Source organism: Balaenoptera acutorostrata, chromosome 10 (assembly GCF_949987535.1).
Source record: "Balaenoptera acutorostrata chromosome 10, mBalAcu1.1, whole genome shotgun sequence".
In the NCBI taxonomy this organism is placed as follows: domain Eukaryota; kingdom Metazoa; phylum Chordata; class Mammalia; order Artiodactyla; family Balaenopteridae; genus Balaenoptera; species Balaenoptera acutorostrata.
In genome coordinates this window covers 31,975,987-32,003,574 of record NC_080073.1, presented here as the reverse complement: position 1 = coordinate 32,003,574, position 27,588 = coordinate 31,975,987, and the positions used below count along the sequence as shown (strand labels likewise).

The 27,588-nt window shown below is 38.5% G+C and overlaps 1 protein-coding gene across 50 annotated transcripts in view; it reads left to right on the top strand.

The window, feature by feature from the left end:
• The window catches only part of SLMAP (sarcolemma associated protein), a 150,175-nt gene that overhangs the window by 48,677 nt on the left and 73,910 nt on the right, over positions 1–27,588 (top strand). For 29 of the 50 annotated variants that reach the window (XM_057554130.1, XM_057554135.1, XM_057554123.1 and 26 more), the window contains exon 2: positions 13,832–13,985. In XM_057554130.1, coding sequence (XP_057410113.1) covers positions 13,832–13,985 — 154 coding nt within the window. The remainder of the gene's footprint in view (positions 1–13,831; positions 13,986–27,588) is intronic. The other 21 variants (XM_057554157.1, XM_057554158.1, XM_057554149.1 and 18 more) reach the window with 1 other exon arrangement.

Here is a 27,588-nt window from a genome sequence, read left to right as displayed (position 1 = left end):
ATGTGGGATACTACTTATTTCATAGTATTCTGAAGTTTAGATAAGGTTATGTGTATAAAGTGCCTAGCATAGTCCCTGGCATATGCTTGTTCCCTTTTAATCTGCCATGGACATGGAAGCTGGGAAACTCAAATTTATTAGGATTGTATGTCAAATAGGTGGTAGAAGGTAGTGAAGGCATTTCTGAAAGAAATTTTAAAAGTTCACTTTTCCTGGGACTTCCCTGGTAGCGCAGTGGTTAAGAATCCGCCTGCCAATGCAGGGGACACGGGTTTGAGCCCTGGTCTGGGAAGATCCCACATGCCGCAGAGCAACTAAGCCCGTGCGCCACAACTACTGAGCCTGCGCTCTAGAGCCCGCAAGCCACAACCACTGAGCCCGCGCGCCTAGAGCCTGTGCTCCCCAACAAGAGAAGCCACCGCAATAAGAAGCCAGCGCACCGCGACAAAGAGTAGCCCCCGCTCATTGCAACTAGAGAAAGCCCGCGCACAGCAACGAAGACCCAATGCAGCCAAAAAATAAAATAAATAAATAAATTTATTTAAAAAAAAAAAAAGTTCACTTTTCCTGATAATTTGGCATCATAAGGCCTGATTGCTGTTTTATGATTTTATTGTGACCGTAGAGAGGTTACTTAGATAGGTTGCTTGTGTTTCAGCCTCAACCTGCGGATCTATCAAATGAACAAAATCATTCCTAATTCATGTGATGGTTGGTAGAAACATTAGAGATAGTGGATGTGAAATGACCAGACAGACATAAGTAGCATAGCAGAATAGTTGAGATTAAAAAGTTTAAAATGTACATCTCTCCCCATTACTACCTTTGGCAGTTTACTTAACCTATTTTAGTCCTAATTTCTTTATCTGTGGTATAGGGATAATAAAACATCTACCTCATAGGACTGTTTTAAAGAGTAAGTGGAAAAATGCATGGAAAGTAGTTTATCCAAGCATATGGTAAGAACTCAAAAACTTGTGATTATTGTAAATTATGTGGTATCTTTTTGATACTGTTGAACAATTAACTCTTCTTTGGCTTTGCTCTGTGTTTAAAATTTCTGTATACATAGGTGAATTCTGGGTATAAGTGATGTTGCCTTTCATGGTAGTAAAAGAAATCAACAACCCTTTTAAAAGAAAAACTTCCCAGCAGCTTCACCTTTGACCCTTAAAACCTTGGAGGGGCTTCCCTGGTGGCGCAGTGGTTGAGAATCTGCCTGGCAATGCAGAGGACACGGGTTCGAGCCCTGGTCTGGGAAGATCCCACATGCCGCGGAGCAACTAGGCCCGTGAGCCCCAACTACTGAGCCTGCGCGTCTGGAGCCTGTGCTCTGCAACAAGAGAGGCCACGATAGTGAGAGGCCCGCGCACCGCGATGAAGAGTGGCCCCCGCTTGCCGCAAGTAGAGAAAGCCCTCACACAGAAATGAAGACCCAACACAGCCATAAATAAATAAATAAATAACCCCCCCCCCCAAAAAAAAACCTTGGAAAAATGTTTAAGACCTTGTGTTTAAGCGGTAGATGGAGGTGGAATTTGAATGTGATACTTTCTGTTACTAAATTTCTGTTCAAAATTAAAAAAGAATTAGTGACTCTTAATTGGGGGCATTACCTACTCATCCTGAGAAACAGTGGATGTCATGAGAGATATTGGGAAATGTCATGAGAGATATTGGGAATAGACTATGTTTTGAATATCTGAATCATGTGGGGGGGCAGAAAAATGGGAGCCTCTGCACTATACTCAACCCCGTAAGGGGTTTATTTTCTTTGGTCCCAATAGTCATTTCCCATTGTTTCATAAATTTCATCATTATTATTTCTATATATTCACTTATAGTCCTCAGTAACTGTTTCCTTTTCTCTTTCAAAGTAGAAGTATTATAATTTTTAAAGAACTCCCCTATGGATGTGTGAATTGTCAAAGCCTTGAGGAGATAAATCTCTTGAAGAATTAACTGTCACTAAAAACAGGGAGACGTGAGTAAAGAACAAGTTGTCTTAAACATTAAAATTATATGCCAACCTGAGTGGTTATGCTTAAAGAATAGAAAAGGCCATCATAGTCATTTTGATTACTTTATTAAGCATTTTAAAAAGCTATGAATGTTCTTTTGGGGGGCAGATGTACTATTTGTGTCTTTTAACATTTCCATTTAGTTTGTTTGCCAAATAGACTGTTTCATGTGTGGGCAGTTTTTGTTTTTGTTTTCTTAAATAAGATCTAGATTCCTGTTTTGCCAATTTTGCTAATCTTTAATGGAAAATTAATTTCTCCTTTTCCCCTACCTCCTAGTGACTGTATAAATCAATATCAACTGTCCTTAGAATTAGCCCATAGTGTGCATTATTAAACAATATGTAGGGCTACATCCTTTAAATATAGTGACCTTGTTCTGTATTTCCCACAAATGTGATCACAGTGATTTCCTTTTGTGGCAAACAAGACTTACTCTATGGGTGAGGTTTTTTAACTAACAGAGATAAAGAATGGAGGTGCAATTATTTTATTGTTATTTCAGCTGATCTCAGGATGGTTTAAGCTAACATTTTGTGAGGAAAATAATGATCTATAAATTATTGTCAGAGTATTGTGTATTTAAAATATCACAATATCCCCTTGCTCTATCCTTAATATGCTAAAATATGTGGTATTTTAATAAATACATGTTTATTTTAGCTGTTGACTTTAAAATTTTAACGTTTGAGGTTAAGACCTCTTGGGGTCTAAAAGGTTGAGTTTGAGATCAGTATCTGTTCTTTAATTACCTCAGCAGGAGCTTCAAAGACAAAGAAGAATGCATCTTGATGTGATTAACACACCATGAGAGGAGAAAATAATCAGGATTTGCCTGTCAACCCATCAGTTTTCGGTTATAGGAAATAGGTTAATCTCTTCCAAATTGGAATTTGGTACAGGCTTTCAGTAGCGTCACCTCTCAGAACTGTAATGTTCTGATAATATGTTTATTTTGCATCTTGCTGAGATTCAGAAATCTAATATACTTTGTCTTGAGTTCTCAGTGAAGGGTTGTCACAATTTTGTTTGCATATTTTAGAAGGGTGTAATCATTCTGTGTTTTATATGTTTTGTAATGTTCTCATTAAATTAAAAAAATTTCTTCTCCCCATCTTCCCTACTTCTGTTCTTCATAATCGTATCTCTGTTCCTATGTAGAGAGATAGAAATACTTTTGCTTTCTCTTTCTATTATGGACTGGCTCCACAAGAAAGAATTACTTTACAACAAATGTGTCTGGGATGTCACTTGGAGATGGAAAATGTCCTGGCAATTTCATAACATTTGTAAGACCTTTGGGTATATATTGACAAGTTCATTCTAGTTTACCTGTGAGATTTTATTTTGGTGAGAACATTTTAACACTTTTCTATGTGTTTCCCTACGGCATGTGAATAAAACTTTTATTTCCCCCTTCAGTGGCACAACTTAAAAATTCCAGCCTCTGAAATATGTGGTGCTTTGCTAGTCAGGAAGCCAGGAAGGTTATATAAACAAATCCATATTGAACATGCATATAAACTAAGTTTGTGTACTCTAAGAAATAACTAAATTGCTGGTGGCAAAAACGTACAAGTTATGGATCTCCCTATTTCTAGTGACTCCCACTGCAGTTCATCCTACACACAGCTGCTAGATTATCAGAGCTGTTGGAATCATCTCCCTAAAACAGTATTTTCATCAAATCCTTTAGTAGTAGCTTCTGTCTTAAGAAATCTCAACTCCTAAGTGCAGTGCTCAGGCCCTCTCTTTATAGCTTCACTCTGTTTTATATTTCCCCATTTCTTCCTTTGTTTGTTTTTGGTTACCCTCTAGGGCTGGGCCTTAACTATATATAAATATACTGTAATACCTGTTCCTCCTCCATCTCCTCCTTCTCCTTGCCTTTCATTCAGATCACTTCTCTTACTCTTAAGTGTCTTGTTAGCAACTGACTGTGCCTAACTTTATTAATCCTAATCCTGCCTCTCAGGATTTTGGTACTTAATGCATACTCTCTTAATTTATTCTCAGTGTAGAGTTGCTCCGCATTTGATTTTATGGATGTGCAATCTCTCCAGACAGGTGCCAAGTAAACGTTATAGATTAAATGATTTGCCTTAATAGTGGAGTTAGAGTTGAAATGGGCTCTTCCTATTCTGATTGCTTCAGGAAAACTTCATAAACAAAGTGGGATTTCATAACTTTGGACTCAAAGACCAGAGACTGTTTAGTCTAAGTAGGAGAGAAGGAAGGCGTTGTAGAGGTTTTGAAGGAATAACAATGTCAAATCTGTACTATCTGTGAGACCATGGCAATCTACTTAATATACCTGAGCCTCAGTTTCTTAATCTAGAAAATGGACATGGTAATAGCTACTTGGTAGGATTGTTGTGAAGATCAGAAGTGCTTGTGCATAGCAGGCAGTCAATAAATGGTAGCTGTTATTATAGATTAGGGACTTGTGGAGTGACGCCATAAAAAATAATGGAGGAGGGAGCTCCAAAAATTGGTTTTCTTCACCAGGATGACTGTTAAGCTAGCATGAACTGTCTGAAGCAATTATTTTGGAACTCTGGAGTCTAAGCAAACACTTGCAGCATCCAGGGGAGTGCTTAATGAAAAAGAGGGTGATAAATTTCTGAGAATTTCAGTGTTATGCACAGTGGCTACCATTTCCATCCCCTAGCCCTGTGGCGGGTAACTGTGGGTATGGTGGCCCATGATTCCTGGTGTGACTTTGCTTGTCTTTCAAAAATTGGGGTTGTATGTTTTTGTCACTGCTTTTTATTGCTGAGGGCCTGGCACAGAGGCTGGCCATTGTTTCAAACCCCACAGACTAGAACGGCTTCTCTGGCATCTGCCAAAGGGATTAAAGAGACAAAACACACCCTTCCTGCCTTTTCTTATTGGATCCTGACATTTAAGGGAATCTGTGTTAGGTCACTGGATGACCATGGAGATGACAAAACAGAGACTTCAGTGATGATACACGACAAAGAATATAGTCTTTGCAAAAAATAGTTTGGAAAAGTCAGTAAATAAACTGATGACTGCAGCCTTCATCAAGTAACAACAGCAATCCCTAGGGTGAGGAGAGAACCTGATTTCTGTAGTTACCACATTACAGTATTCAAGATGTCCAATTCTCAAAAAAAATTACAAAGCATGTAAAGAAATAGAAAATTATGGCCCATTCACAGGAAAAAAAAAAGAAATTGACAAAAGGCATCCCTGAGGAAGCCCAGACATTGGACTTACTAGACAAAGACTTTTTAAATTAACCGTTTTTAATATGCTCAAAATGCTGAAGGAAACCATGGACAAATTAAAGAAAAACAGGAGAACAATGTGTGAATAAGTGTGGAAGATCATTAGAGAGATAGAAATTGTAAAAGTATTAATACAATAGCTGAAATAAAAATTCAGTGGAAGATTCAGTGACAGATTTGAGTAGGCGGAAGGAGTCAAACTTGAAGATAGGGCAATTGAAATTACTCTGTCTGAGGACTAGAAAGAAAAAAGATGAAGAAAAATGAACAGTACCTAAGGGACCTATGAGACACCATCAAGTGTACCAACATATGCATTTTGGAAATCCCAGAAGAGAGTAAGAAAGGGGCAGAAAAAAATTATTTGAAGAAATAATGGCTGAGGAGAACTTTACAGTTTTAGTTCTTACATTTAGCTCTCTGATCCACTTTGAGTTAATTTTTGTATATAGGGGGAGGAAGGGGTCCAACTTTTGCAAGTGGTTATCCAGTTGTCCCGTCACTATTTGTTAAGGAAACTATTCTTTTCCTATTGGATGGACACTGTTCTTCTTCTTCAAGATTGTTTTGCCTATTCAGGGTCCCTTGCAATTCCATGTACATTTGCGGATTGACTTTTCCATTTCTACAAAAAGGCAATTAGGATTCTGGTAGGGATTGCATTGACTCTGTAGACCACTTTGGGTAATATTGACACCTTAATATTTAGTCTTCCAATCCATGAACACAGGATGTCCTTCTGTTTACAGGCATACCTTAGAGATATTGTGGGTTCAGTTCCAGACCACCACAATAAAGCAAATATCGCAGTAAAGCGAGTCACACGAATTTTTTGGTTTCCCAGTGCATATAAAATTTATGTTTACACTATACTGTAGTCTATTAAGTGTGCAATAGCATTATGTCTAAAAAACCAATGTACATACCTTAATTAAAAGAAATGCTGTTGGAAAAATGGCGCCAATAGATTTGTTTGACCCAGGGTTGCCACAGCCTTCAATTTGTAAGAAATGAAATGTCTGTGAAGCACAGTAAAGTTAAGTGCAGTAAAACAAGCTATGCCTGTATTTGTCTTTAATTTCTTTCAGCAGTATTTTGTAGTTTTCATTGTACGAGTTTTTTACTTCTTTGGTTAAATTTATTCCTAAGTATTTTATTTAGATGCTATTATAAATTGAATTGCTTTCTTAATTTCCTTTTTGGATTGTTCATTGCTGATGTATACACACGACTGATTTTTCTGTGTTTTTCTTGTAAACTGCAACTTTGTTGAATTTGTTTGTTAGCTCTAATAGCTTTTTTCTGGGTTCTGTGGGATTTTCCATATAGAGAATCTTTTCATCTGTGAATAGACATAGTATACTTCTTCCTTTCCAATTTGGATGCCTTCTATTTCTTTTTCTTGTGTCTGGCTAGAACTTCAGTACAGTATTGTGTAGCAATGGTGAAAAGTAGGCTTTCTTGCCATGTTCCTGATCTTAGGAAGAAAGCTTTCAGTCTTTCACCATTGAGTATTATGTTAGCTGTGGGTTTTTCATAAATGTCCTCTATCATGTTAAGGAAGTTCCTTTCAGTCCTAGCTTTCTGGGGTTTTTTTTGTTTTTTGTTTTGTTTTTTTTAATATCATGAAAGGGTGTTGGATTTTGTCAAATGCCTTTTCTACATCAATTGAGATGATCTTGTGGTTTCATTTTGTTTTTTTCCTTTTTTCTATTAATGTGGTATATTATATTGATTGACTTATGTTGAACCACTTTGGATAAATCCCACTTTTTCAGCAAGCCGAGCCACTGCTTTTCCAGCATGGGTGAGTTCTGAGTTAGGCTAAACAGAGGTGAGAGCCTCTAGTCAGACCTTCAGGTAGCCCCCAGACACGTTAGAGTAGACGGACACAATAATTTGCAATTTAGGTCTGCTCTCTCTGGAACCAGGTAGCAGGGTCCCACAGTGGGAATTCAGGTTGATGTCTTCAAGGCTTCTGTTTTACAGGGGGAAGGGAGGGGACAACGGTGAGGAATGCCATGAAGATTTCCCCCTTTTTTTTTTTTTGGCTGTGTTGGGTCTTCGTTGCTGTGCGCAGGCTTTCTCTGGTTGTGGCAAGCAGGGGCTACTCTTCGTTCAGTGCGTGGGCTTCTCATTGCAGTGGCTTCTTGTTGCAGAGCACAGGCTCTAGGCTCATGGGCTTCAGTAGTTGTGGTGCGCGGGCTCAGTAGTTGTGGCTCCTGGGCTCTAGAGCACAGGCTCAGTAGTTGTGGCGCATGGGCTTAGTTGCTCCGTGGCATGTGGGATCTTCCTGGCCCAGGGATTGAACCCGTGTGCCCTGCACTGGCAGGCAGATTCTTAACTACTGCGCTACCAGGGAAGTCCCAAGATTTCCTACCATTTTTAAGTTGCCTTTTTCTTGATTCAGTGTTCACATGGTTGCTGTAAAACTTTGCTTTCCAAGGTTCTGGTGAAGTTGGTTCTGACAGTTTCTGCTTGTTTTTTCAGCCTTTGTGTGGGGATGAGAGCTTGGAGCCGCCTACTCTGCCATTTTGCTGATTTCACTTTCTTCATTTTTTTTGATTCAAAAAAAATTTCCTTCTTTTTATTTCTTATTTCTCTTAAGGCATTTTTTGTTATATTTAGTTACTTGTGTCCTTTTAATTTTGTACTCATTCCTGAAATGACTTCCTTTTTTTCTATTTCTTTTTGAGTTCTTTCACCTTTCCCTGAGTTTTGTAGTTGTGATTTATATTTCTTTTTCGTGCCTTGAGTTATTTTCTTAATGTCTTTTAGCTTGTTCTGAAATAGTATAATTTTGATCTGTTCCCAAGGTATGTCTGTCATTATGTGTAGGGAATGTTATTTTGCTCTTTATTCTTTTTTTAAAAAAATAACTGTATGGCATGGGACATTGATATTTTTCTGTTGCTCATTTTTATGTGAAATTTGTTTTCCTGAACTTACAGAGGGGGGTCGTGGTTCAGGATAAATTTTCTAATGTCACAGAGCTCCCTCTTCTGTTGTTTTTGTAAAATGTTTAAAAGTATGATGGCTTCCTTTCCCCTTTTCTACTTTTATCTGGGTCTTTTCTTTCCTTGTCTCTATTGTCCCTGCCCTGATCAATTTTGGTTCCACACCCAACAGCTTTCCCACAGTGTGGAGCCCTATCCTGGAAGGCAGCTTTGGTTGGTAGGTTAGTTTTAAGAATTTATATGACTCAGACTGCTCCAGCCTTTTTCAGAATCTACCTCATACTCACTTGTTAGTGGATTGGGCTGAACCTTTCCCATTTTCATCTTCTCTTCTCAAATTGGCTATCATATTGTCCAGTAAATATCTAGTGACTATTTTGAGGTTCTCAAGTCCCTCAAATCCCGCATTGTTTTCATATACATCCTCCTGCACAGATGCTGATTTCATGAAGGTCTTGTGACTGTTGATGGTTTTCCCCGCTTGTATTTTGAGGTTCATATGGATAATTTGTCACCAATTTTTGTTGCAAATGTTGCCCATGGGATTTTGGTTTTGCTATCTTAGTCACTCTTTTTGATTTTAGGTGGTGATTCAAGTAAATTAAAAATCTATGATGTATGGAGTCTTGCCTGGTGGTCCAGTGGTTAAGACTCCACACTTCCACTGCAGGGGACAGAGGTTTGATCCCTGGTCAGGGAACTAAGATTCTGCATGCCGCGTGGTGCAGGCCAAGAAAAAGAAAAAAAAATCTATGATGTAGTATCTGCCATCTAGAATCCAGAATCTACTCTGCATTCACATTTTTAAAACCCCTCTGTATGGACTTAGAATTTCTGGCCTCTGGCCTGTGGCATGTCTCCTGTGTTTGTGCTTTGTTCTGAAGCTTTAATTCAAATGTTATTAATCTATCGGTGGTTGGATTTTTTTTTATAATTACTATCATCATATCTGTGTGTGTGTGTGTGTGTATGTATGTATTTATTTATTGGCTGCATCGGGTCTTAGTTGAGGCGTATGGGATCTTCACTGAGGCATGAGGGATCTTTTGTTGCGGCTCGCGGGCTCTTCCTTGCGGCATGCGGGCTTCTCTCTAGTTGTGACGCGTGGGTTTCTTTTTTTCCTCTCTCTCTAGTTGTGGTGCACAGGCTCCAGAGTGCGTGGGCTCTGTAGTTTGCAGCACACGGGCTCTCTCATTGAGGGTGCAAGCTCAGTAGTCACGGCACATGGGCTTAGTTGCCCCACAGCATGTGGGATCTTAGTTCCCTGACCAGGGATCGAACCCGCGTCCCCTGCATTGAGAGGCAGATTCTTTACCACTGGACCACCAGGGAAATCCCTATTGGTGGTTGGGTATTGCAAAAACCTGTCAACGCAGAAAAGCTAGAAAGAAGCAGTTTATCATTATAGTGGAAATGAAAGCATTTACAAATTGTAGCGAAGTTGAAAGTGATGCAAAATGTATTTGTTTATGGAGTGAAAGAGCAGAAACTTTCTGAAGGCCAAAGAGCAAATTATGCAACCTGTAAAGTGCTGTGCCTGCGTCTTTAAAGGTAATCGTAATAAGCAAGAAACAAGGAAAAGTGATTGATGGGGCAAGGACAACCTTTCAGTTCAAGGATCACCATCAGTGCTTGATTTGGGGGAGCTTAACCTTCAATCAGGGGAAGGCAGGGAGTTAATTGAAGATAAAGCCTGAAAACAGTGAAAGTTGAACTTTGGCCACGAGCTACAGGGGGTTTTATAAATTCTGGGCTCCTTACACATCTGCTCTACATCAGAGTGAATGCCCAGTGGCTAATACAAACACCAGAGATGCTTGGGCATTCCTTAGGCTACTAGGAAATAAAGATAGTTAAAGCTTCAACAAGATTTGTTTTTTAGAGTAGTTAGAAATTATCTCTTTTGGGACTTCCCTGGTGGCACAGTGGTTAAGAATCCGCCTGCCAGTGCAGGGGACACAGGTTCGATCCCTGGTCCGGGAAGATCCCACATGCCACGGAACAACTTAGCCCGTGCGCCACAACTACTGAGCCTGCGCTCTAGAGCCCGAGAGCCACAACTACTGAGCCCATGTGCCACAACTACTGAAGCCACGCACCTAGAGCCCATGCTCCACAACAAGAGAAGCCACAGCAATGAGACGTTGCAGTCACGCACTGCAACGAAGAGTAGCCCCCGCTCGCAGCAACTAGAGAAAGCCCATGCACAGCAATGAAGACCCAATGCAGCCAAAAATAAATAAATCAAAAAAAAAAAGCCTGATAGAAAAAGGTGTATCAGCATAGAGGAGAAAGATATTTCTGGTTTGAAAGTGACAAAGGACCAACTGACATACCTGCTGTGGGAAATGCATCCAGGGACTGTAAGCACAGTCACTTCCCAGTGCCTTGCAAACAAGTTGACTTATTTATACCTATCTAACCTGATAGTAAATAGAATAGCTTCTGTATAATGTAGACTGAATAGTGGCAGATTGTTTCGTAGAAGGTGCAGAAACATTATTTTTAATAACAGTTTTTCAAAACACCAAGGGCAGAAGGTTAAATCAGTGAAAATATTTCTGCAGGGAAGTAAACAATTGCAGTCTGGCTATACCCAAGTGTGGAGGCTCAGGGGCATGAGTGGAGGTTAGTGTGGCTGAGAGGGATAAGGGAGGAAAATAGTGTGAGTTAATGAGTTTGGAGAGGGAACCAGGAGCCAGATCATGTGGGGCTTTATTGGCTGTAATGGTAAGAACTTTGGACTTTATCCCAAGGTGTTTGGAAGCCATTAGCAGGTTGATCAATGAGCAACTAACGTAAATGGTATGTTCAAGCTAAATGAAGGCCAAAGATACCATGGTGTGCTTTGGACATAATATAGACATGTTAGAATGAAAAGAACATGGGTTAATATTGATTAAAAATTTTTTTAATTTGAAAATTTATGGTTTTAGAGTTAAGAGCTACAAACATGAGGTGTTGAGATATATGTGTGTGTATGTGTATACACATAGAAAAACACACACACATTTTTGTTTTTCAAACAAAGTTTTCTAAACAGTACTGAACCTCATTTCATATATTCTTACTTTTGTTCTCTTTTTTTTGTTTTCAGATAAAATTTGAGTTTCTTTTCTTTTTTATTTTAACATCTTTATTGGAGTATAATTGCTTTACAATGGTGTGTTAGTTTCTGCTTTATAACAAAGTGAATCAGTTATACATATACATATGTTCCCATATCTCTTCCCTCTTGCATCTCCCTCCCTCCCACCCTCCCTATCCCACCCCTCTAGGTGGTCACAAAGCACCGAGCTGATCTCCCTGTGCTATGCGGCTGCTTCCCACTAGCTATCTGTTTTACATTTGGTCTTACTTTTGTTCTCTTAATTTTTTTTTTTTTAAACCATTAGTAACAGCCCACTAAATTGACTTAGTAACACACTAATGGATCAGAATTTGAAGTTTGGAAACCCCTGTAAATCTATAATCCCCTTATTTGGCTTGCCAAGGCACATATAACTGAAAATGACCAAACCAGAATTCAGATATTGCCACATTTCCCAAGAATATATTAAAATTAAAAAACAAAAAACAAACTCGTTTATACAGTGCAACAGTAGGTTCCAGTGTAGAAAAAATCTTGAGGACAATTGTTCCTACTTGAGCATATTGCCTGTGCTTATCTCCCTGGTGTGAAATATTAAGGCCTCTAAGTTTCAAATGGACTTGTAAAATATCAACACAATTTTCTTTATTAATGATCTGTAATTAAATATATAAACTGCTAGCCAAAGTAACCATTGGTCTCTTTTTGAATTATAAACAGAGACTAAATCATTTATAGACAGCCTGGTGGCCTTTAAATTGTCACCTAGGAATTAATGAAAAGAAATGTCATTTTCGTATCTTCTGCAAATTGCTTATTCTTCTGTTGTGTTTCATTTTGGAAGAGGGTTTTTGGGAGGAGTGAAGGATAAATGAAACATAAAGGTCAGTGTGAAGTAATGGGGGAAAAATGTCCCTTTTAATTCTATGATATAAATCCCTGCTTCTGTATTCCATAGCTCTGTGACTTTAGAAAGATACTTGCCTGTGCCCCACTTTTCCCACTTATAAATGGAAATAATATCTATATCATAGCTTTAATGTTAAGGTTAAATGAAGGCCTGGTGGTGCAACATGTATTTTAATAAATATTAGTTTTCTTCTTTCCTTTCTTCCTTAGGAAGGCATTCAGTGAAAATGTGTTGCTAGAATAAGCAGGGCTGGAGAGTGTAGAAAGATGCAAAAAGAAAGGTACATCTTTTTTTATTGGTTGTTCTCTTCCTAGTAAGTCTATTGTGTGTGATCCCAGTTGTTCCTAATTTCTCTTGGAATAGGTAGGTGATAATAAATAGGTAGGCTTCCTGTGCCTCCTGCTGTCCCTTCCCTTCTTAAAGAGGGAAGATTACCCAAGTGATGAAAGGCAAGTTTGGGGGGGCCAGGAAGTGGTACCTTCATAGTTGATTCCAGTATTTTAGTTTCTAGTGTCTCCAAAATGTTTATCACAAAGAGTTTACTGAAGATGTGTTGGGCCTGATACCACGTATGTTAGTTAACTGATAGCAATTAATATAGGTGTTACCTAATACCAATTGTCCTTGCCTGTGGAATAAACAGCACTTCCTTTGACTTAACCCAGAAATCCTAGGAGCAAAGTTACAAAGTCAGAGTGAGATGGAAAGATAAAATTAGAGTTTTGTGTAGCTGTCTTAAAAAAAAGAAAATAACAGCTTTATTGAGATATAATTTATATACCATAAAATTCAGTCTTTTAAAATGAACGATTCATTGGTTTTTAGTATATTCACAGAGTTATGCAACCATCACCACTATCTAATTTTAGAACCTTCTAATCACCCCAAAAAGAAATCTTATACCCATTAGCAGTTATTCACCCCACCCCATCCCACCCTCTGCCCCAGCACCTCAGCCCCTTGCAACCACTAATGTGCTTTTTATCTCTATGCATTTGCTTATTCTGGGTATCTCATATAAATGGAATTACATAATATATGTCTTGTGTGACTGACTTCTTTTACTTAGCATAAGGTTTTAAAAGTTCATCCATGTTATAGCTTGAATCAGTACTTCATTCCTTTTTATTGCAAAATAATATAATTCATGTGGATATACTATGTTTTGTTAACCCGTTCATCAGTTGATGGGCATTGGGGTTGTTTCCATTTTTTGGCTATAAGGAATAATGCTGCTATGAACATTCGTGTACAAGTTTTAGTGAAGACATATGTTTTCAGTTCTCTTCAGTATATACCTCAGAGTAGAACTACAGGGTCATATGCTTTTTGTTTAACACTTTGAGGACCTTGTAAACTGTTTTCTGAAGTGATATACCATTTTGTCCAGCTGGATTTTAAATTACCCACTTTCAGGGTTCTAATTTCATATGTAATGAAGGAGAATCTTAGCTAAAATAAGCGGTTTGAATTGATAGGGGAAAAAAATCTACCTGCAGTAGTTTGCAAAGTTGGAAGTATTGATACTTTATTTAAAAAGTAAGTTTGGAATTATTACTACTAATCTTTGGCTCTTTTTTTAAATTTTATTTTTGCAGTTTTATCTCCAAGACACTAAAAGTAGTAATGGTACCTTTATAAATAGTCAGAGATTGAGTCGAGGCTCTGAAGAAAGTCCACCATGTGAAATTCTTTCTGGTGACATTATCCAGTTTGGGGTAGATGTGACGGAGAACACACGGAAAGGTACGGGTATGGATCGACTTTTCCTATTATTTGTCTTGTTTGTTTAATTTTTTATTCTATTGTTTAATGTTACAAAACATTTCATGCTTGCAGAAGCAGTTTAAGTACAACATTTTTTTTTTTTTTTTTTTTTTTTTTTTTTAAGGTACAACATTTTATGCAGTGAAAAGTTGAGTCTCTCACTTTGGGAGACTCAAAGATTTTATAAAGATAAAATCTTTATCACAGTATGAAAACACAGGGCACTACTGTGTCAGTTAGGAAACAGTTGGCTGTGGTGGTGCTGTACTCAACCAATAGGAGCTTAAACCATAAGGATATTTCTTGTTAACTTATTAACAAGCCTGGAGGTAGTTAGGTCCAGACTTTGTTCACTTGGCTCAGTGACGTTATCAGGAATCCAGGGTCTTACTTATCCAGGGTCCTCCCATTCTGTTATCCCTTACATGTTGGTTTTTTACGCTTTTGCTTGTTGCCTCATGGTCTAAGGGTGATGGCTGCAGCCCCAGGCTTTATTTTCCTCACACCAGTGTCCTAGGCAAAAAAGATAAGGTGGGGGCAAAATGCCTTTTTGTGTGGTTCTCTTTTCATGTTTGAAAGAACAATCTTTCATAGACTCCTTCCAGCAGATTCTTTCTTTTGTCTCACTGGCTGCATGGGTAGGTCACATACATACCTTTAACTGTAGCTACAAAGGAGCCTGGGAAGGAAGTTACTTGGCAAAGGGGAGCAGGAGATCCGTGACTGGCATAGAACAATTATGATTTATCCCTTTTGGTTGTGTCTTCATTGTTGCCCCAAACAAAATCAGAATTCTGTAGGCAGCTACCACGAATATAAAATTTCATGTCTCAAGTTTTTGAAATTAGGATTTCTCTAGCTAAATAAATTTAGATTAATTTTACAATTCTGAGGCTTTTTGGCCCTACCTAGTTCACTGTTTACTTTATGACCATGAAATTATATGACTGAATCATAAAACTAAATAAGTAGGAACCAAAAGTATGCAGTCCCACTGTCGCAGTTCAGTATAGACAGTGGAACCGATTGGCAAGTTTCTCCTTTTGTTTCTCTGAGCACACTCTGATCTGGTAATACCCTAAGTCATTAGTCTCTGGCATTTTGCACAGTAGATATGGGAATCCAGGGGGTGCTGGTGATGATAGTGTGTGTGTGTACACGTGCATATACGTTTACATACTGCAACTGCAGTATTATTTTTGCTGGGTTTTGTTGGCCTCCTCAGAGTGTTAGGTTTTTTGTTTGTTTGCTTGTTTGTTTTTTTAAGGTGTTAGGTTTTGAAATTTGGATGTGTGTAGGGCCAACGTCTTAGGAATTTTCATTTACAATTTAAAATAGAACGGAAAGTTTGTATTTTGATGCAAAATATTGAGTGCTCCTTACTAAGAGAACTCAACTTATGTGTAAACATACTGAGAACAGCTGCAGTGGACACTCTGATATCTGCTGTTGCCACGTCACACCTCCTCTGCTAGCAAGTCATTCAGCAAACATTTACTGAACCCCAGCTGTGAGGAGCACACAGAGAAGACAGAATTTGATTATACCATCTTTCTCTCCAAGGAATATCTATTTTCTTGGCTTGCATTTCTCAAAGAGAATTAAAAGGTGTTAATTGATAGAAGAATGAAGTAATCAAATACATTTAGGAATGCTTAGTTAACCAAAGATAGTCAGGACTTCTCCGACCTTATAACATGCTAACATATATGCAGATCTCCAAGGGGGTGACTGTTATAAAATGTAGGTAAGTTCCAAACTCCTTCCCACTCTTCTTCCCCATCTAGCTGTGGGGGCCACTTTAGAAAATGCTGTACAAAGCTAAGAGGGCAACTCTGAGATTCAGGGTTACTATTAGTACAATGTTATTTTGACAACATAGATTCTTGCAGGCTTCTTTGAAAATTTATCTTTTATGCCAACTGTAAGGGAAGTAAAGAAAAATTTCTTCATCATTTAAAATGTTGTTTCTTTTGGTATTTATTGCCTTCAAAAAGTTGACTTATATTATGCATGGCCTCTTGGGATACAGCTGTGTCACGAGTTGAGTATTACTGTTTAAGCATATGCTTTAAAAAATAAAAAAAAGATGCTCTATGCTAAACAGTATTATGATAAGCTTTATATCACTTGGAAAATCCTACTGAAATTGTACAACACTACTGGATAACCTCTGGATCAAAGAAGACATCAAAAAGGGAATTTCAAACTATGTGGAAAGGAAAGGAGACTTTCATACCAAAATACAGTAAATCCTTTACTCAGATAAAAATTTATAATCTTAAATATTTTCCATATTAAAGAAGAAAGACAAACAATGAAGGAACTTGGCACTTAGAAGAAATTAGAAAAAGAACAACAAGAAAAAGAAGTTGGGAAGAAGAAATTAAAAAGCAGAAATTAATGAAATGAACAAAAAACTCTGGAAGGGATTAAACAAACCCAAAGGCTGGATCTTTAAAACAAAACAGTAAAATAGGTAATTAATAAGCCTTGATTCCTTTATTAGGTGAAAAAAAAATGTAAGGAATGAGAAAGGAGATATAAACACAAATATGGGATATACCAAAAGAATTATTAGAGACTGTTACATGCCAAACTATGGCAAAGAAAAAAAAAAAAAAAACTAGAGTAAATTAATGTTTTCCTGGCAAAATTATCCCAAGATGTAGGAAACTTTTAAGTTGATTTCTTTAAAAGAGACTAAAAAAAGTTATTAAAGATTGACCAGAAATGGGCATTCACAGCCGAATTAGGTCTTAATAAAAAACAGATAAATCCAATGTTGTTTAAATACTCCAACATAGGTGAAGGTGGGAAGCTCTCAAAATCCTTTGAAAAAGCCAGCAGCCTGTCATTAGTGCCAAATTCTGATACAGATAAAGTACAAAGAAGAAAATTGTAACTAATTTCATTTGTGACAATAGATAAAAAATCCTGATTAGGATATTAATAAATTAAATTCAGAAATGAAACTATGTCTGTGAGTCTGTTTTTGTTTTATAAATAAGTTCATTTACATCATTTTTTAAGATTCCACATATAAGTGATACCATATGATATTTGTCTTTCTCTATCTGACTTACTTCACTTAGTATAATAATCTCTAGGTCCATCCATGTTACTGCAGATAGCATGATTTCATTCCTTTTTATGGCTGAGTAGTATTCCATTTGTATATAAACCACATCTTCTTTATCCATTCATCTGTCTATGTCTATCTGTCTGTGGACATTTAGGTTGCTTCCATGTGTTGGCTGTTGTAAATAGTGCTGCTATGAACATTGGGGTGCACGTATCTTTTTGATTTATGGTTTTCTCTGGATACATGCTCAGGAGTAGGATTGCAGGGTCATATGGTAACTCCATTTTTAGTTTTTTAAGGAACCTCCATACTGTTCTCCATAGTAGCTGCACCAATTTACATTCCCACCAACAGTATAGGAGGGCTCCCTTTTCTCTACACCCTCTCCACCAATTATTATTTGTAGACTTTATAATGATGACCATTCTGACCCATGGGAGGTGGTATCTCATTGTAGTTTTGATTTGCACTTCTCTAATAATTAGTGATGTTGAGCATCTTTTCCTGTGCCTATTGGCCATCTGTATGTCTTCTTTGGAGAAATGTCTGTTTAGGTCTTGGGCCCATTTTTTTGATTGGGTTGGTTTTTTTTTCTGTTACTGAATTGTATGAGCTGTTTGTATATTTTGGAAATTAAGCCCTTGTTGGTAGCATCATTAGCAAATATTTTCTCCCAGTCTGTAGGTTGTCTTTTCATTTTGTTTATGGTTTCCTTTGCTGTGCAAAAGCTTATAAATTTAATTAGGCCCAATTTGTTTATTTTTGTTTATATTTCCATTACTCTAGGAGACAGATGCTCTATAGTGCTTTTGAATACATTTATAATAAAGATATCAAATTAGACACTTGAAATGATAAAAACTAGTTTGTGGGGATCTATGAAAGGATTTTTTTGCATCAGTGTGCATAGTACAAAAAACAATGGAAGGATAATTTTTAAATTGCCCTTCATGCAGGTATTAAAAAGAATACATTAGTATTATATGAATTGCAGGGATTTCTGTAAGATGTTGAGTGAGGAAAGGATTACTTTTAGTAATTTCATTATTTTTAAAAAGTCTCATCAATCCCTATAAATGTACATTTATATGCATGTGTTTGTGTATGATTTTATGAACATGGGGGGAAAACATGGAAGAATGCATACATACTAGTCATTAATGTGAGTCTTCCTGGAGTATGATTGGAGAGGAGGAGTAAAGGAGAAGTGGGAGCCAAATTAAAAAGGGCAAGACTAGCAAAACTGAAATAAAACCCCTCTAGGATATATGACATTTATGTATTTGTATAAAATAATGTATGTGTAAAAGGAAATTAAAAATATATATATATATAATATATAAAAGTGTTTTTATATTTGTGTGTGTATGTATATATAAATCAGGATTTTTGTTAAAAATGTGATGAGTCTGAGGTCATTGAACATATCAGTTCATATTAGTGTGTCTTCTTTTCCAAGCCCTCCAAAACAAGCTGATTTTGATGTTTGGCTTTCCACACAGTGTGGCTTCAGGGAAAAGACTCATTGGTCAGCACTTTAGTAATACCCTGCCCTATAGATATAAAATGTTATTGCAAACAAATAGGATGACATTCTAACAGACTTTTTAAAAAAAAGAAAGAAAAAGAAAAAGGAAGGGAGAAAGAGAGAAAGCCAACCTATCAGATCCTCCTGGAATGGGAGCCTTAACAACCCGATTGCTGGCCACTGCTCTGTTCACAAACCCACAAACTGCTCAGATGGCATGAGTTTTCTGGGTCATACATTACAGTAACCCTCTGTTGCAAATCTTGGGTCCATTTAGTTCTATAAACTTCACATATAACTCCAATTAGTTGATCAGTCCAGGTCCCACTTTACCCACTCTGTTGCTAGGTTAAGCCTCTATGAACAAAGGGCCTGTTATGAGTAAGGCAAATGGTATCTTCCTTTTGCTTTCTGCTACAACTGCACTGAATTGCTTTTACTCCCCGCAGTAGATCTTGCCCCTTCTGGCCTTCAAGCCCTTGCACATGATCTTTCCTTCACCTAGAAACCTTTCTAGGCTGAACAAAATGCCCTTCCATGTCCCTGTTGCACACTGTACTCATCCCCTTTGTATGGTTGCCTCCCTCACTAACCTGTAAGCTGTTCAAGAACAGGCAGCGTGTCTGTCTTCGTTGTAGACTCTCCACACTTAACCTGGCACATATTGGTTGAATAAATTTTCAAACGTCTCATAAATCTTTATCTGCCATTTTACAAAAGTTCTTTCTACCACCTCATCTCAACTAAGATTTTGACAACCTTCCTCCTAATCTGGAGGCTTATATGAGGATTGGGTATTGGCAACCTTCCTGTTACCCACTGCCCTTTTTATTCTGCTGTGACTCAGTTACCTCTCCTTAACCTGTCTCAGCTTTTATTTCCTCATCTTGTGAAATAGGACTCATGATACTACTAACTGTCTCAAGGTTTGTGGTATAATATTGAGTGTTCACGTTGTGGCACAGTTGAATGTTCACAGTTCACAGTTCAATGTGAACACTGAAAGGGTGAACATAAAGTGCTTAGCTCAGGGTCAGGTGCTTTAATTATTACTGAAACCCTTGCCAATCATTTGCACCATCTTTTTTTACCATCAAGTTTGCCCATCTTTCTCAGTAGCTTCAGCCCCAGGCTTCTTTACCCATCTGTCCTTTGGAACCCATCATTGGCATTTCAGAGGTACTCTCACCAACTCCTTGACTACTCCGTGATTTTTGGCCATGCTGTTTTGCTTATTTCTAGCTCTTGGAAACTTTCACCATAAGCTTTACATACTTCCACTTTCCTGCTACTAGCAGAAATCACAAAGCTGATTCACCACAGAATGTGCCAGATTTGCCAGATTGACTGAGAGAATCTGTCTGATGGCATGGCAGTCTTCTTTTGTTCATTTAAAAGATGGCTTCTCAACCCAGGATATGCACCAGAATTACCTGCAGAGCTTTGTAAAACTACACATGTGTGTATCCCACCCTTCAGCCCTAAGAAGGAGACTTGTTAGGTGTGGGACCTAGGCATACCTATTTTTTTGTTGTTGTTTGTTTCCCTTTGTATTTATTTATTTATTTATTTATTAACATCTTTACTGGAGTATAATTGCTTCACAATGTTGTGGTAGTTTCTGCTGTATAACAACGTGAGTCAGCTATATGTATACATATATCCCCGTATCCCCTCCTTCTTGTGTCTCCCTCCCACCCTCCCTATCCCACCCCTCTAGGTAGTCACAAAGCACCGAGCTGATCTCCCTGTGCTATGTGGCTGCTTCCCACTAGCTATCTATTTTACATTTGGTAGTGTATATATGTCAATGCCACCCTCTCACTTCGTCCCAGCTTGCCCTTCCCCCTCCCCGTGTCCTCAAGTCCATTCTCTACATCTGCGTCTTTTTTTCTGTCCTGCCCCTAGGTTCATCAGAACCTTTCTTTTTTTTTTTTTTTTTTTTTTTTAGATTCCGTATATATGTGTTAGCATACGGTATTTGTTTTTCTCTTTCTGACTTCCTTCACTCTGTATGACAGACTCTAGGTCCATCCACCTCACTACAAGTAACTCAATTTTGTTTCTTTTTATGGCCGAGTAATATTCCATTGTATATATATGCCATGTCTTCTTTACCTATTCATCTGTCGATGGACACTTAGGTTGCTTCCATGTCCTGGCTATTGTAAATAGTGCTGCAGTGAACATTGTGGTACATGACTCTCTTTGAATTATGGTTTTCTCGGGGTATATGCCCAGTAGTGGGATTGCTGGGTCATGTGGTAGTTCTATTTTTAGTGTTTGTTTTTTTTTTAATTTTTTATTTTATTTTATTTATTTATTTTTGGCTGTGTTGGGTCTTCGTTTCTGTGCGAGGGCTTTCTCTAGTTGCGGCAAGTGGGGGCCACTCTTCATCGTGGTGCGTGGGCCTCTCACCATGGCGGCCTCTCTTGTTGCGGAGCACAGGCTCCAGACATGCAGGCTCAGTAGTTGTGGCTCACGGGTCTAGTTGCTCCGCGACATGTGGGATCTTCCCAGACCAGTGCTCGAACCCGTGTCCCCTGCATTGGCAGGCAGATTCTCAACCACTGCGCCACCAGGGAAGCCCCCTATTTTTAGTTTTTTAAGGAACCTCCATACTGTTCTCCATAGTGGCTGTATCAATTTACATTCCCACCAGCAATGCAAGAGGGTTCCCTTTTCTCCACACCCTCTCCAGCATTTGTTGTTTGTAGATTTTTTGATGATGGCCATTCTGACCAGTGTGAGGTGATACCTCATTGTAGTTTTGATTTGCATTTCTCTAATGACTAGTGATGTTGAGCATCCTCTCATGTGTTTGTTGGCAATCTGTATCTTCTTTGGAGAAATGTCTGTTTAGGTCTTCTGCCCATTTTTGGACTGGGTTGTTTGTTTTTTTTGATATTGAGCTGCATGAGCTGCTTGTTGATTTTGGAGGTTAATCTTTGTCAGTTTGCAAATATTTTCTCCCATTCTGAGGCTTGTCTTTTGGTCTTGTTTATGGTTTCCTTTGCTGTGCAAAAGCTTTTACGTTTCATGACGTCCCATTTGTTTATTTTTGTTTTTATTTTATTTTTATTTTTTTATATATATACAAATTTATTTATTTATTTAATTTTGGCTGCGTTGGGTCTTTGTTGCTGCACGTGGGCTTTCTCTAGTTGTGGTGAGCGGGGGCTACTGTTGTGGTGCGCGGGCTTCTCATTGAGGTGGCTTCTCTTGTTGCAGAGCATGGGCTCTAGGTGTGCGGGCTTCAGTAGTTGTGACATCAGGGCTCAGTAGTTGTGGCTTGCGGGATCTAGAGTGCCGGCTCAGTAGTTGTGGCGCATGGGCTTTGTTGCTTCACGGCATGTGGGATCTTCCTGGACCAGGGCTGAAACCCATGTCCCCTGCATTGGCAGGTGGATTCTTAACCACTGCGCCACCAGGGAAGTCCTATTTTTGTTTTTATTTCCATTTCTGTAGGAGGTGGGTCAAAAAGGATCTTGCTGTGATTTATGTCATAGAGTGTTCTGCCTCTGTTTTCCTCTGTTTTATAGTGTCTGACCTTACATTTAGGTCTTTAATCCATTTTGAGTTTATTTTTGTGTATGGCATTAGGGAGTGTTCTAATTTCATTCTTTTACATGTAGCTGTCCAGTTTTCCCAGCACCACTTATTGAAGAGGCTGTCTTTTCTCCATTGTATATTCTTGTCTCCTTTTTCAAAGATAAGGTGACCATATGTGCGTGTGTTTATCTCTGGGCTTTCTATCCTGTTCCATTGATCTATATTTCTGTTTTTGTGCCAGTACCATACTGTCTAGATTACTGTAGCTTTGTAATATAGTCTGAAGTCAGGGAGCCTGATTCCTCCAGCTCTATTTTTCTTTCTCAAGATTGCTTTGGCTATTCAGGGTCTTTTGTGTTTCCATACAAATTGTGAATTTTTTTGTTCTAGTTCTTTATTTGTTTATTTATTTTTAAATTTTTGGCTGTGTTGGGTCTTCATTGCTGCACGCAGGCTTTCTCTCTCTAGTTGCGGTGAGCGGGGGCTACTCTTCATTGCAGTGCACGGGCTTCTCATTGCGGTGGCTTCTCTTGTTGCTGAGCACAGACTGTAGGCGTGTGGGCTTCAGTAGTTGTGGCATGCAGGCTCAGTAGTTGTGGCTTGTGGGCTCTAGAGCACAGGCTCAGTAGTTGTGGCGCATGGGCTTAGTTGCTCCGCAGCATGTGGGCATCTTTCCAGACCAGGGCTCAAACCCGTGTCCCCTGCACTGACAGGCGGATTTTTAACCACTGCGCCACCAGGGAATCCCTGTTCTAGTTCTGTGAAAAATGCCATTGGTAGTTTGGTAGGGATTACATTGAATCTGTAGATTGCTTTGGGTAGTATAATCATTTTCACAATGTTGATTCTTCTAATCCAAGAACATGGTATATCTCTCCATCTGTTTGTATCATCTTTAATTTCTTTCATCAGTGTCTTATAGTTTTCTGCATACAGGTCTTTTGTCTACTTAGGTAGGTTTATTCCTAGGTATTTTCTTCTCTTTGTTGCAGTGGTAAATGGGAGTGTTTCTTTAATTTCTCTTTCAGATTTTTCATCGTTCATGTATAGGAATGCAAGAGATTTCTGTGCATTAATTTTGTATCCTGCTACTTTACCAGAGTCATTTATTAGCTCTAGTAGTTTTCTGGTAGCATCTTTAGCATCTCTATGTATAGTATCATGTCATCTGCAAGCAGTGACAGTTTTACTTCTTATTTTCCGATTTGGATTCCTTTTATTTCTTTTTCTTCTTTGATTGCTGTGGCTAAAACTTCCAAAACTATGTTGAATAATAGTGGTGAGAGTGGGCAACCTTGTCTTGTTCCTGTTCTTTGAGGAAATGGTTTCAGTTTTTCACCATTGAGAACGATGTTGGCTGTGGGTTTGTCATATATGGCCTTTATTATGTTGAGGTAGGTTCCCTCTATTAGGCATACCTATTTTTTTTTAATTTTTTAATTAATTAATTTATTTATTTTTGGCTGTGTTGGGTCTTCGTTTCTGTGCGAGGGCTTTCTCCAGCTGTGGCGAGCGGGGGCCACTCTTCATCGCGGTGCGCGGGCCTCTCACTGTCGCGGCCTCTCCCGTTGCGGAGCACAGGCTCCAGATGCGCAGGCTCAGCAGTTGTGGCTCACAGGCTTAGTTGCTCCGCAGCATGTGGGATCTTCCCAGACCAGGGCTCGAACCCGTGTCCCCTGCATTGGCAGGCGGATTCTCAACCACTGCGCCACCAGGGAAGCCCCTAGGCATACCTATTTTTAAAAAGCCTTGGGTTGTTCTTTTGGACAACTAGGTTTAAGAACTCTGCTCTGTTAAGTTTCTGGCAACGGTTTTATGTGCTTTCCCTTATCCTCAAGACCCAAATTTCCCTTCTCATGTTGTCTGCTGTGAATACATACTTCCTGGCTCTGTACCTGTATTTCCAGCTGCTTGCTTGGTTGTTTCCTCTTGAATGTCCTACTTTCACCTTATAATTACTCTGTACAAAGCCTAATTTCCACCTTCAAACTAGAGCAATCCACTAACTTCCCAATTTCATTTATTGCTCCATCATTCTGTAAACACTCTAGCTCAGAATATTGGTAACTTTTCTGAATCCTGTCTCTTCTTTACCTTTAGCAGTTGTCACCTACACCATTTGCCTCCCTTCCCTGCTACTACTTGTTTTTCCAGATGCCAACCTAGAATGTTACAGTAGCTCTCCACTTCTGGCCACCATATTTTGCCAACCCAGTGCCTCCAGAATATTCTTCTATTACAGCTTTATTCATGTCATTCTCCTGCTTTTAGAAGCCTTAAGTAGCTGTGTCATACTGTAGAATAAAGTCTGAAATGCTTACCTGTACACCTGAGGCCCTCAAAAATGTGGACTCAATTCAACCTTTTGATTTTATTTCCCATTACTTCCCTTAATATATGTTAAGCAACGTTATTTAGAGGCAAGAGGGAGAAGAAACTGTTTTTGAATACTAGCGCTGCCACTTGCCAAAATGGGATCTCAAGCAAGTTTAGCTTCTTTGACTTTAGTTGCCTCATGTGTAAAAATAGAACAAAAAAATAACTATTTATGTGGTTTGTCATAAGTAGTTAACATGTATAATGTGCTTAGCACCTATACATGTTAACTACTGGCACCTAAAGGGCCTTGAAATATATTCTTTACCTCCTCCCTCCAGTCTCCTCCAGCTGCCCTCATTAGATGTGCAACTCTCTCACATCCTTCTCGTTTTCTTTTTCTTTGCTCGTGCCACTCTCTCTGCCTTTCCTTCCATTTATAGCTTTTGAAATCCTATTCTTTATTTTTTTCTTTACCCTCTTCATAAATGCCCCTGCCCTTGTCCATTGCAAATTCCCACAGTGCTTTATAGCATTTTTCCCCCTTTGTTGTTATGTTAGATATTTCTAGTTCTGTCTACAAACTGAATTGAAATCTCAAGGACAAGGACCTGGTTGTAGTCCTCTTGGTTTTTCCTGTCATTCCCAGCATGCTCCTTTGTAGCCAGCATGTTTTTAGTGAATATTGAGCCAACAGGTAAAGCCAAAGAACCAACCAAGTCAAAAGATAAACCAACAAACAATATCACTCCAAGAGAAATAAAGTAGCAAATTAATCCACATACCTAGAGAAAGGATTCCTCCTCCCATCAAATAAATAGGTCGAAACAGGACTTCTCTGGGAAATAGCTGACTCTGAATCTAGGGCAGGAAATGTATAAATTGAATTTATAAGATTTTTGTTATATCAGGAAGCAATGGAGTTATCTAAGACTGCTGAGGTTCTGTCAGAAGAACTCAGGAATTAACGTGGAAATTTGACTGATTAAAGATTAGACAATTTGAGCATCAAACAATAATAAGAGCAGTGGATTGAAATATATCAAATATGTTTAAATCCATAAAGTTTCAATGATACTAAAAAAGAAAAAAAGATTTGATCACCTCTGGAAGAACTTAGGAAACCCATTTCTCATTCTGAAAACAGGTAGATAAAGAGAAGAATAAAGCATTTGTGTTACCTTTCCTGTAGGAATTATACCTGAGATAAACAAGTAGTTGAAGAAAATGTTTTTTTTAATCACTGAACTCCAGCTCGCAAATGAAGACAGGATGATAGAATATCAATTCAAAAAAAGTTTTTCTAAGACAGTCTCTTCAGCAAGTGGTATTGGGAAAGCTGGACAGCCACATGTAAATAATGAAGTTAGAACACACCCTCACACCATACACAAAAATAAACTCAAAATGGCTTGAAGATTTAAATATAAGACATGACACCATAAAACTCCTAGAAGAGAACATAGGCAAAACATTCTTTGACATAAATCGTACCATCGTTTTCTTAGGTCAGTCTCCTAAGGCAATAGCAAAAGCAAAAATAAACAAATGGGACCTAATCAAACTTATAAGCTTTTGCACAGCAAAGGAAACCATAAAGAAAATGAAGAGACCACCTACAGACTGGGAGAAAATATTTACAAACGATGCCACCGACAAGGGCTTAATTTCCAAAATATACAAACAGTTTATACAACTCAATAACAAAAAAACAACCCAATCAAACAATGGATAGAAGACCTAAATACACATTTCTTCAAAGAACACATACAGATGGCCAAGGGGCACATGAAAAGCTGCTCAGCATTGCAAATTATTAGAGAAATGCAAATTAAAACCAACAGTGAGGTACCACCTCACACTGGTCAGAATGGCCATCATTAAAAAGCCTACATGTAACAAATGCTGGAGAGGATATGGAGGAAACGGAACCCTCCTACACTGTTGTTGGGAATATAAATTGGTGCAGGTACTATGGAAAAACAGTATGGAGGTTCCTTAAAAAAAGAGTTGCCATATGGATCTAGCAGTCCCACTCCTGGGCATGTATCTGGAGAAAACTCCAGAAAACCCATAATTTGAAAAGATACATGCACCCCAGTGTTCATCGTAGCAGTTTACAGTAGCCAAGACATGGAAGCAACGTAAATGTCCATCGATAGATGAACGAATAAAGAAGATGTAGTATATATACACAATGGAATGCTACTCAGCCATAAAAAAGAATGAAATCATGCCATTTGCAGTAACATGGATGGACTAGAGATTATCATACTAAGTGAAGTTAGTCAGATAGAGGAAGACAAATATCATATGATATCACTTGTATGTGGGAATCTAAAATATGACACAAATGAATTTATTTACAAAACAGAAACAGACTCACATAGAAAAAAGACTTATGGTTACCAAAGCGGAAAGGGGGTGGGGGAGGGATAAATTAGGAGTTTGGGATTAGCAGATACAGACTACTATACATAAAATGGACACCAAAGTCCTACTGTATAGCACAGGGAACTATATTCAATATCCTATAATAAATCATAATGGAAAAGAATATGAAAAAGAATATGTATGTATTTGTATAACTGAATCACTTTGCTGTATACCAGAAACTAACAGAACATGGTAAATCGACTATACTTCAAGTTAAAAAATTTTTTTTTCTTAATTTGAAGAGTACTTGTCTATCCAGCTAATTTGCCCTGTCTCTTTTCTAACCTTAAAAAAAAAAACAGTCTTAGAATCAGAAGCTTTATGTAGCAAAAAATACCAGAATGAAGGTTTGGTAACTTTCATCTTAGATTGCAGTCAAAAGGCAATTAGAGGGACTTCCCTGGTGGCAAAGTGGTTAAGAATCCACCTGCCAATGCAGGAGACAAGCGTTCGAGCCCCAGTCTGGGAAGATGCCACATGCCTCGGATCACCTAAGCCCGTGCACCGCAACTACTGAGCCTGCGCTCTAGAGCCCGCGAGCCACAACTTCTGAAGCCCATGCGCCTAGAGCCCGTGCTCCGCAACAAGAGAAGCCACCGCAATGAGAAGCCCGCACACTGCAACGAAGAGTAGCCCCCGCTCTCCGCAGCTAGAAAAAGCCCGTGCACAGC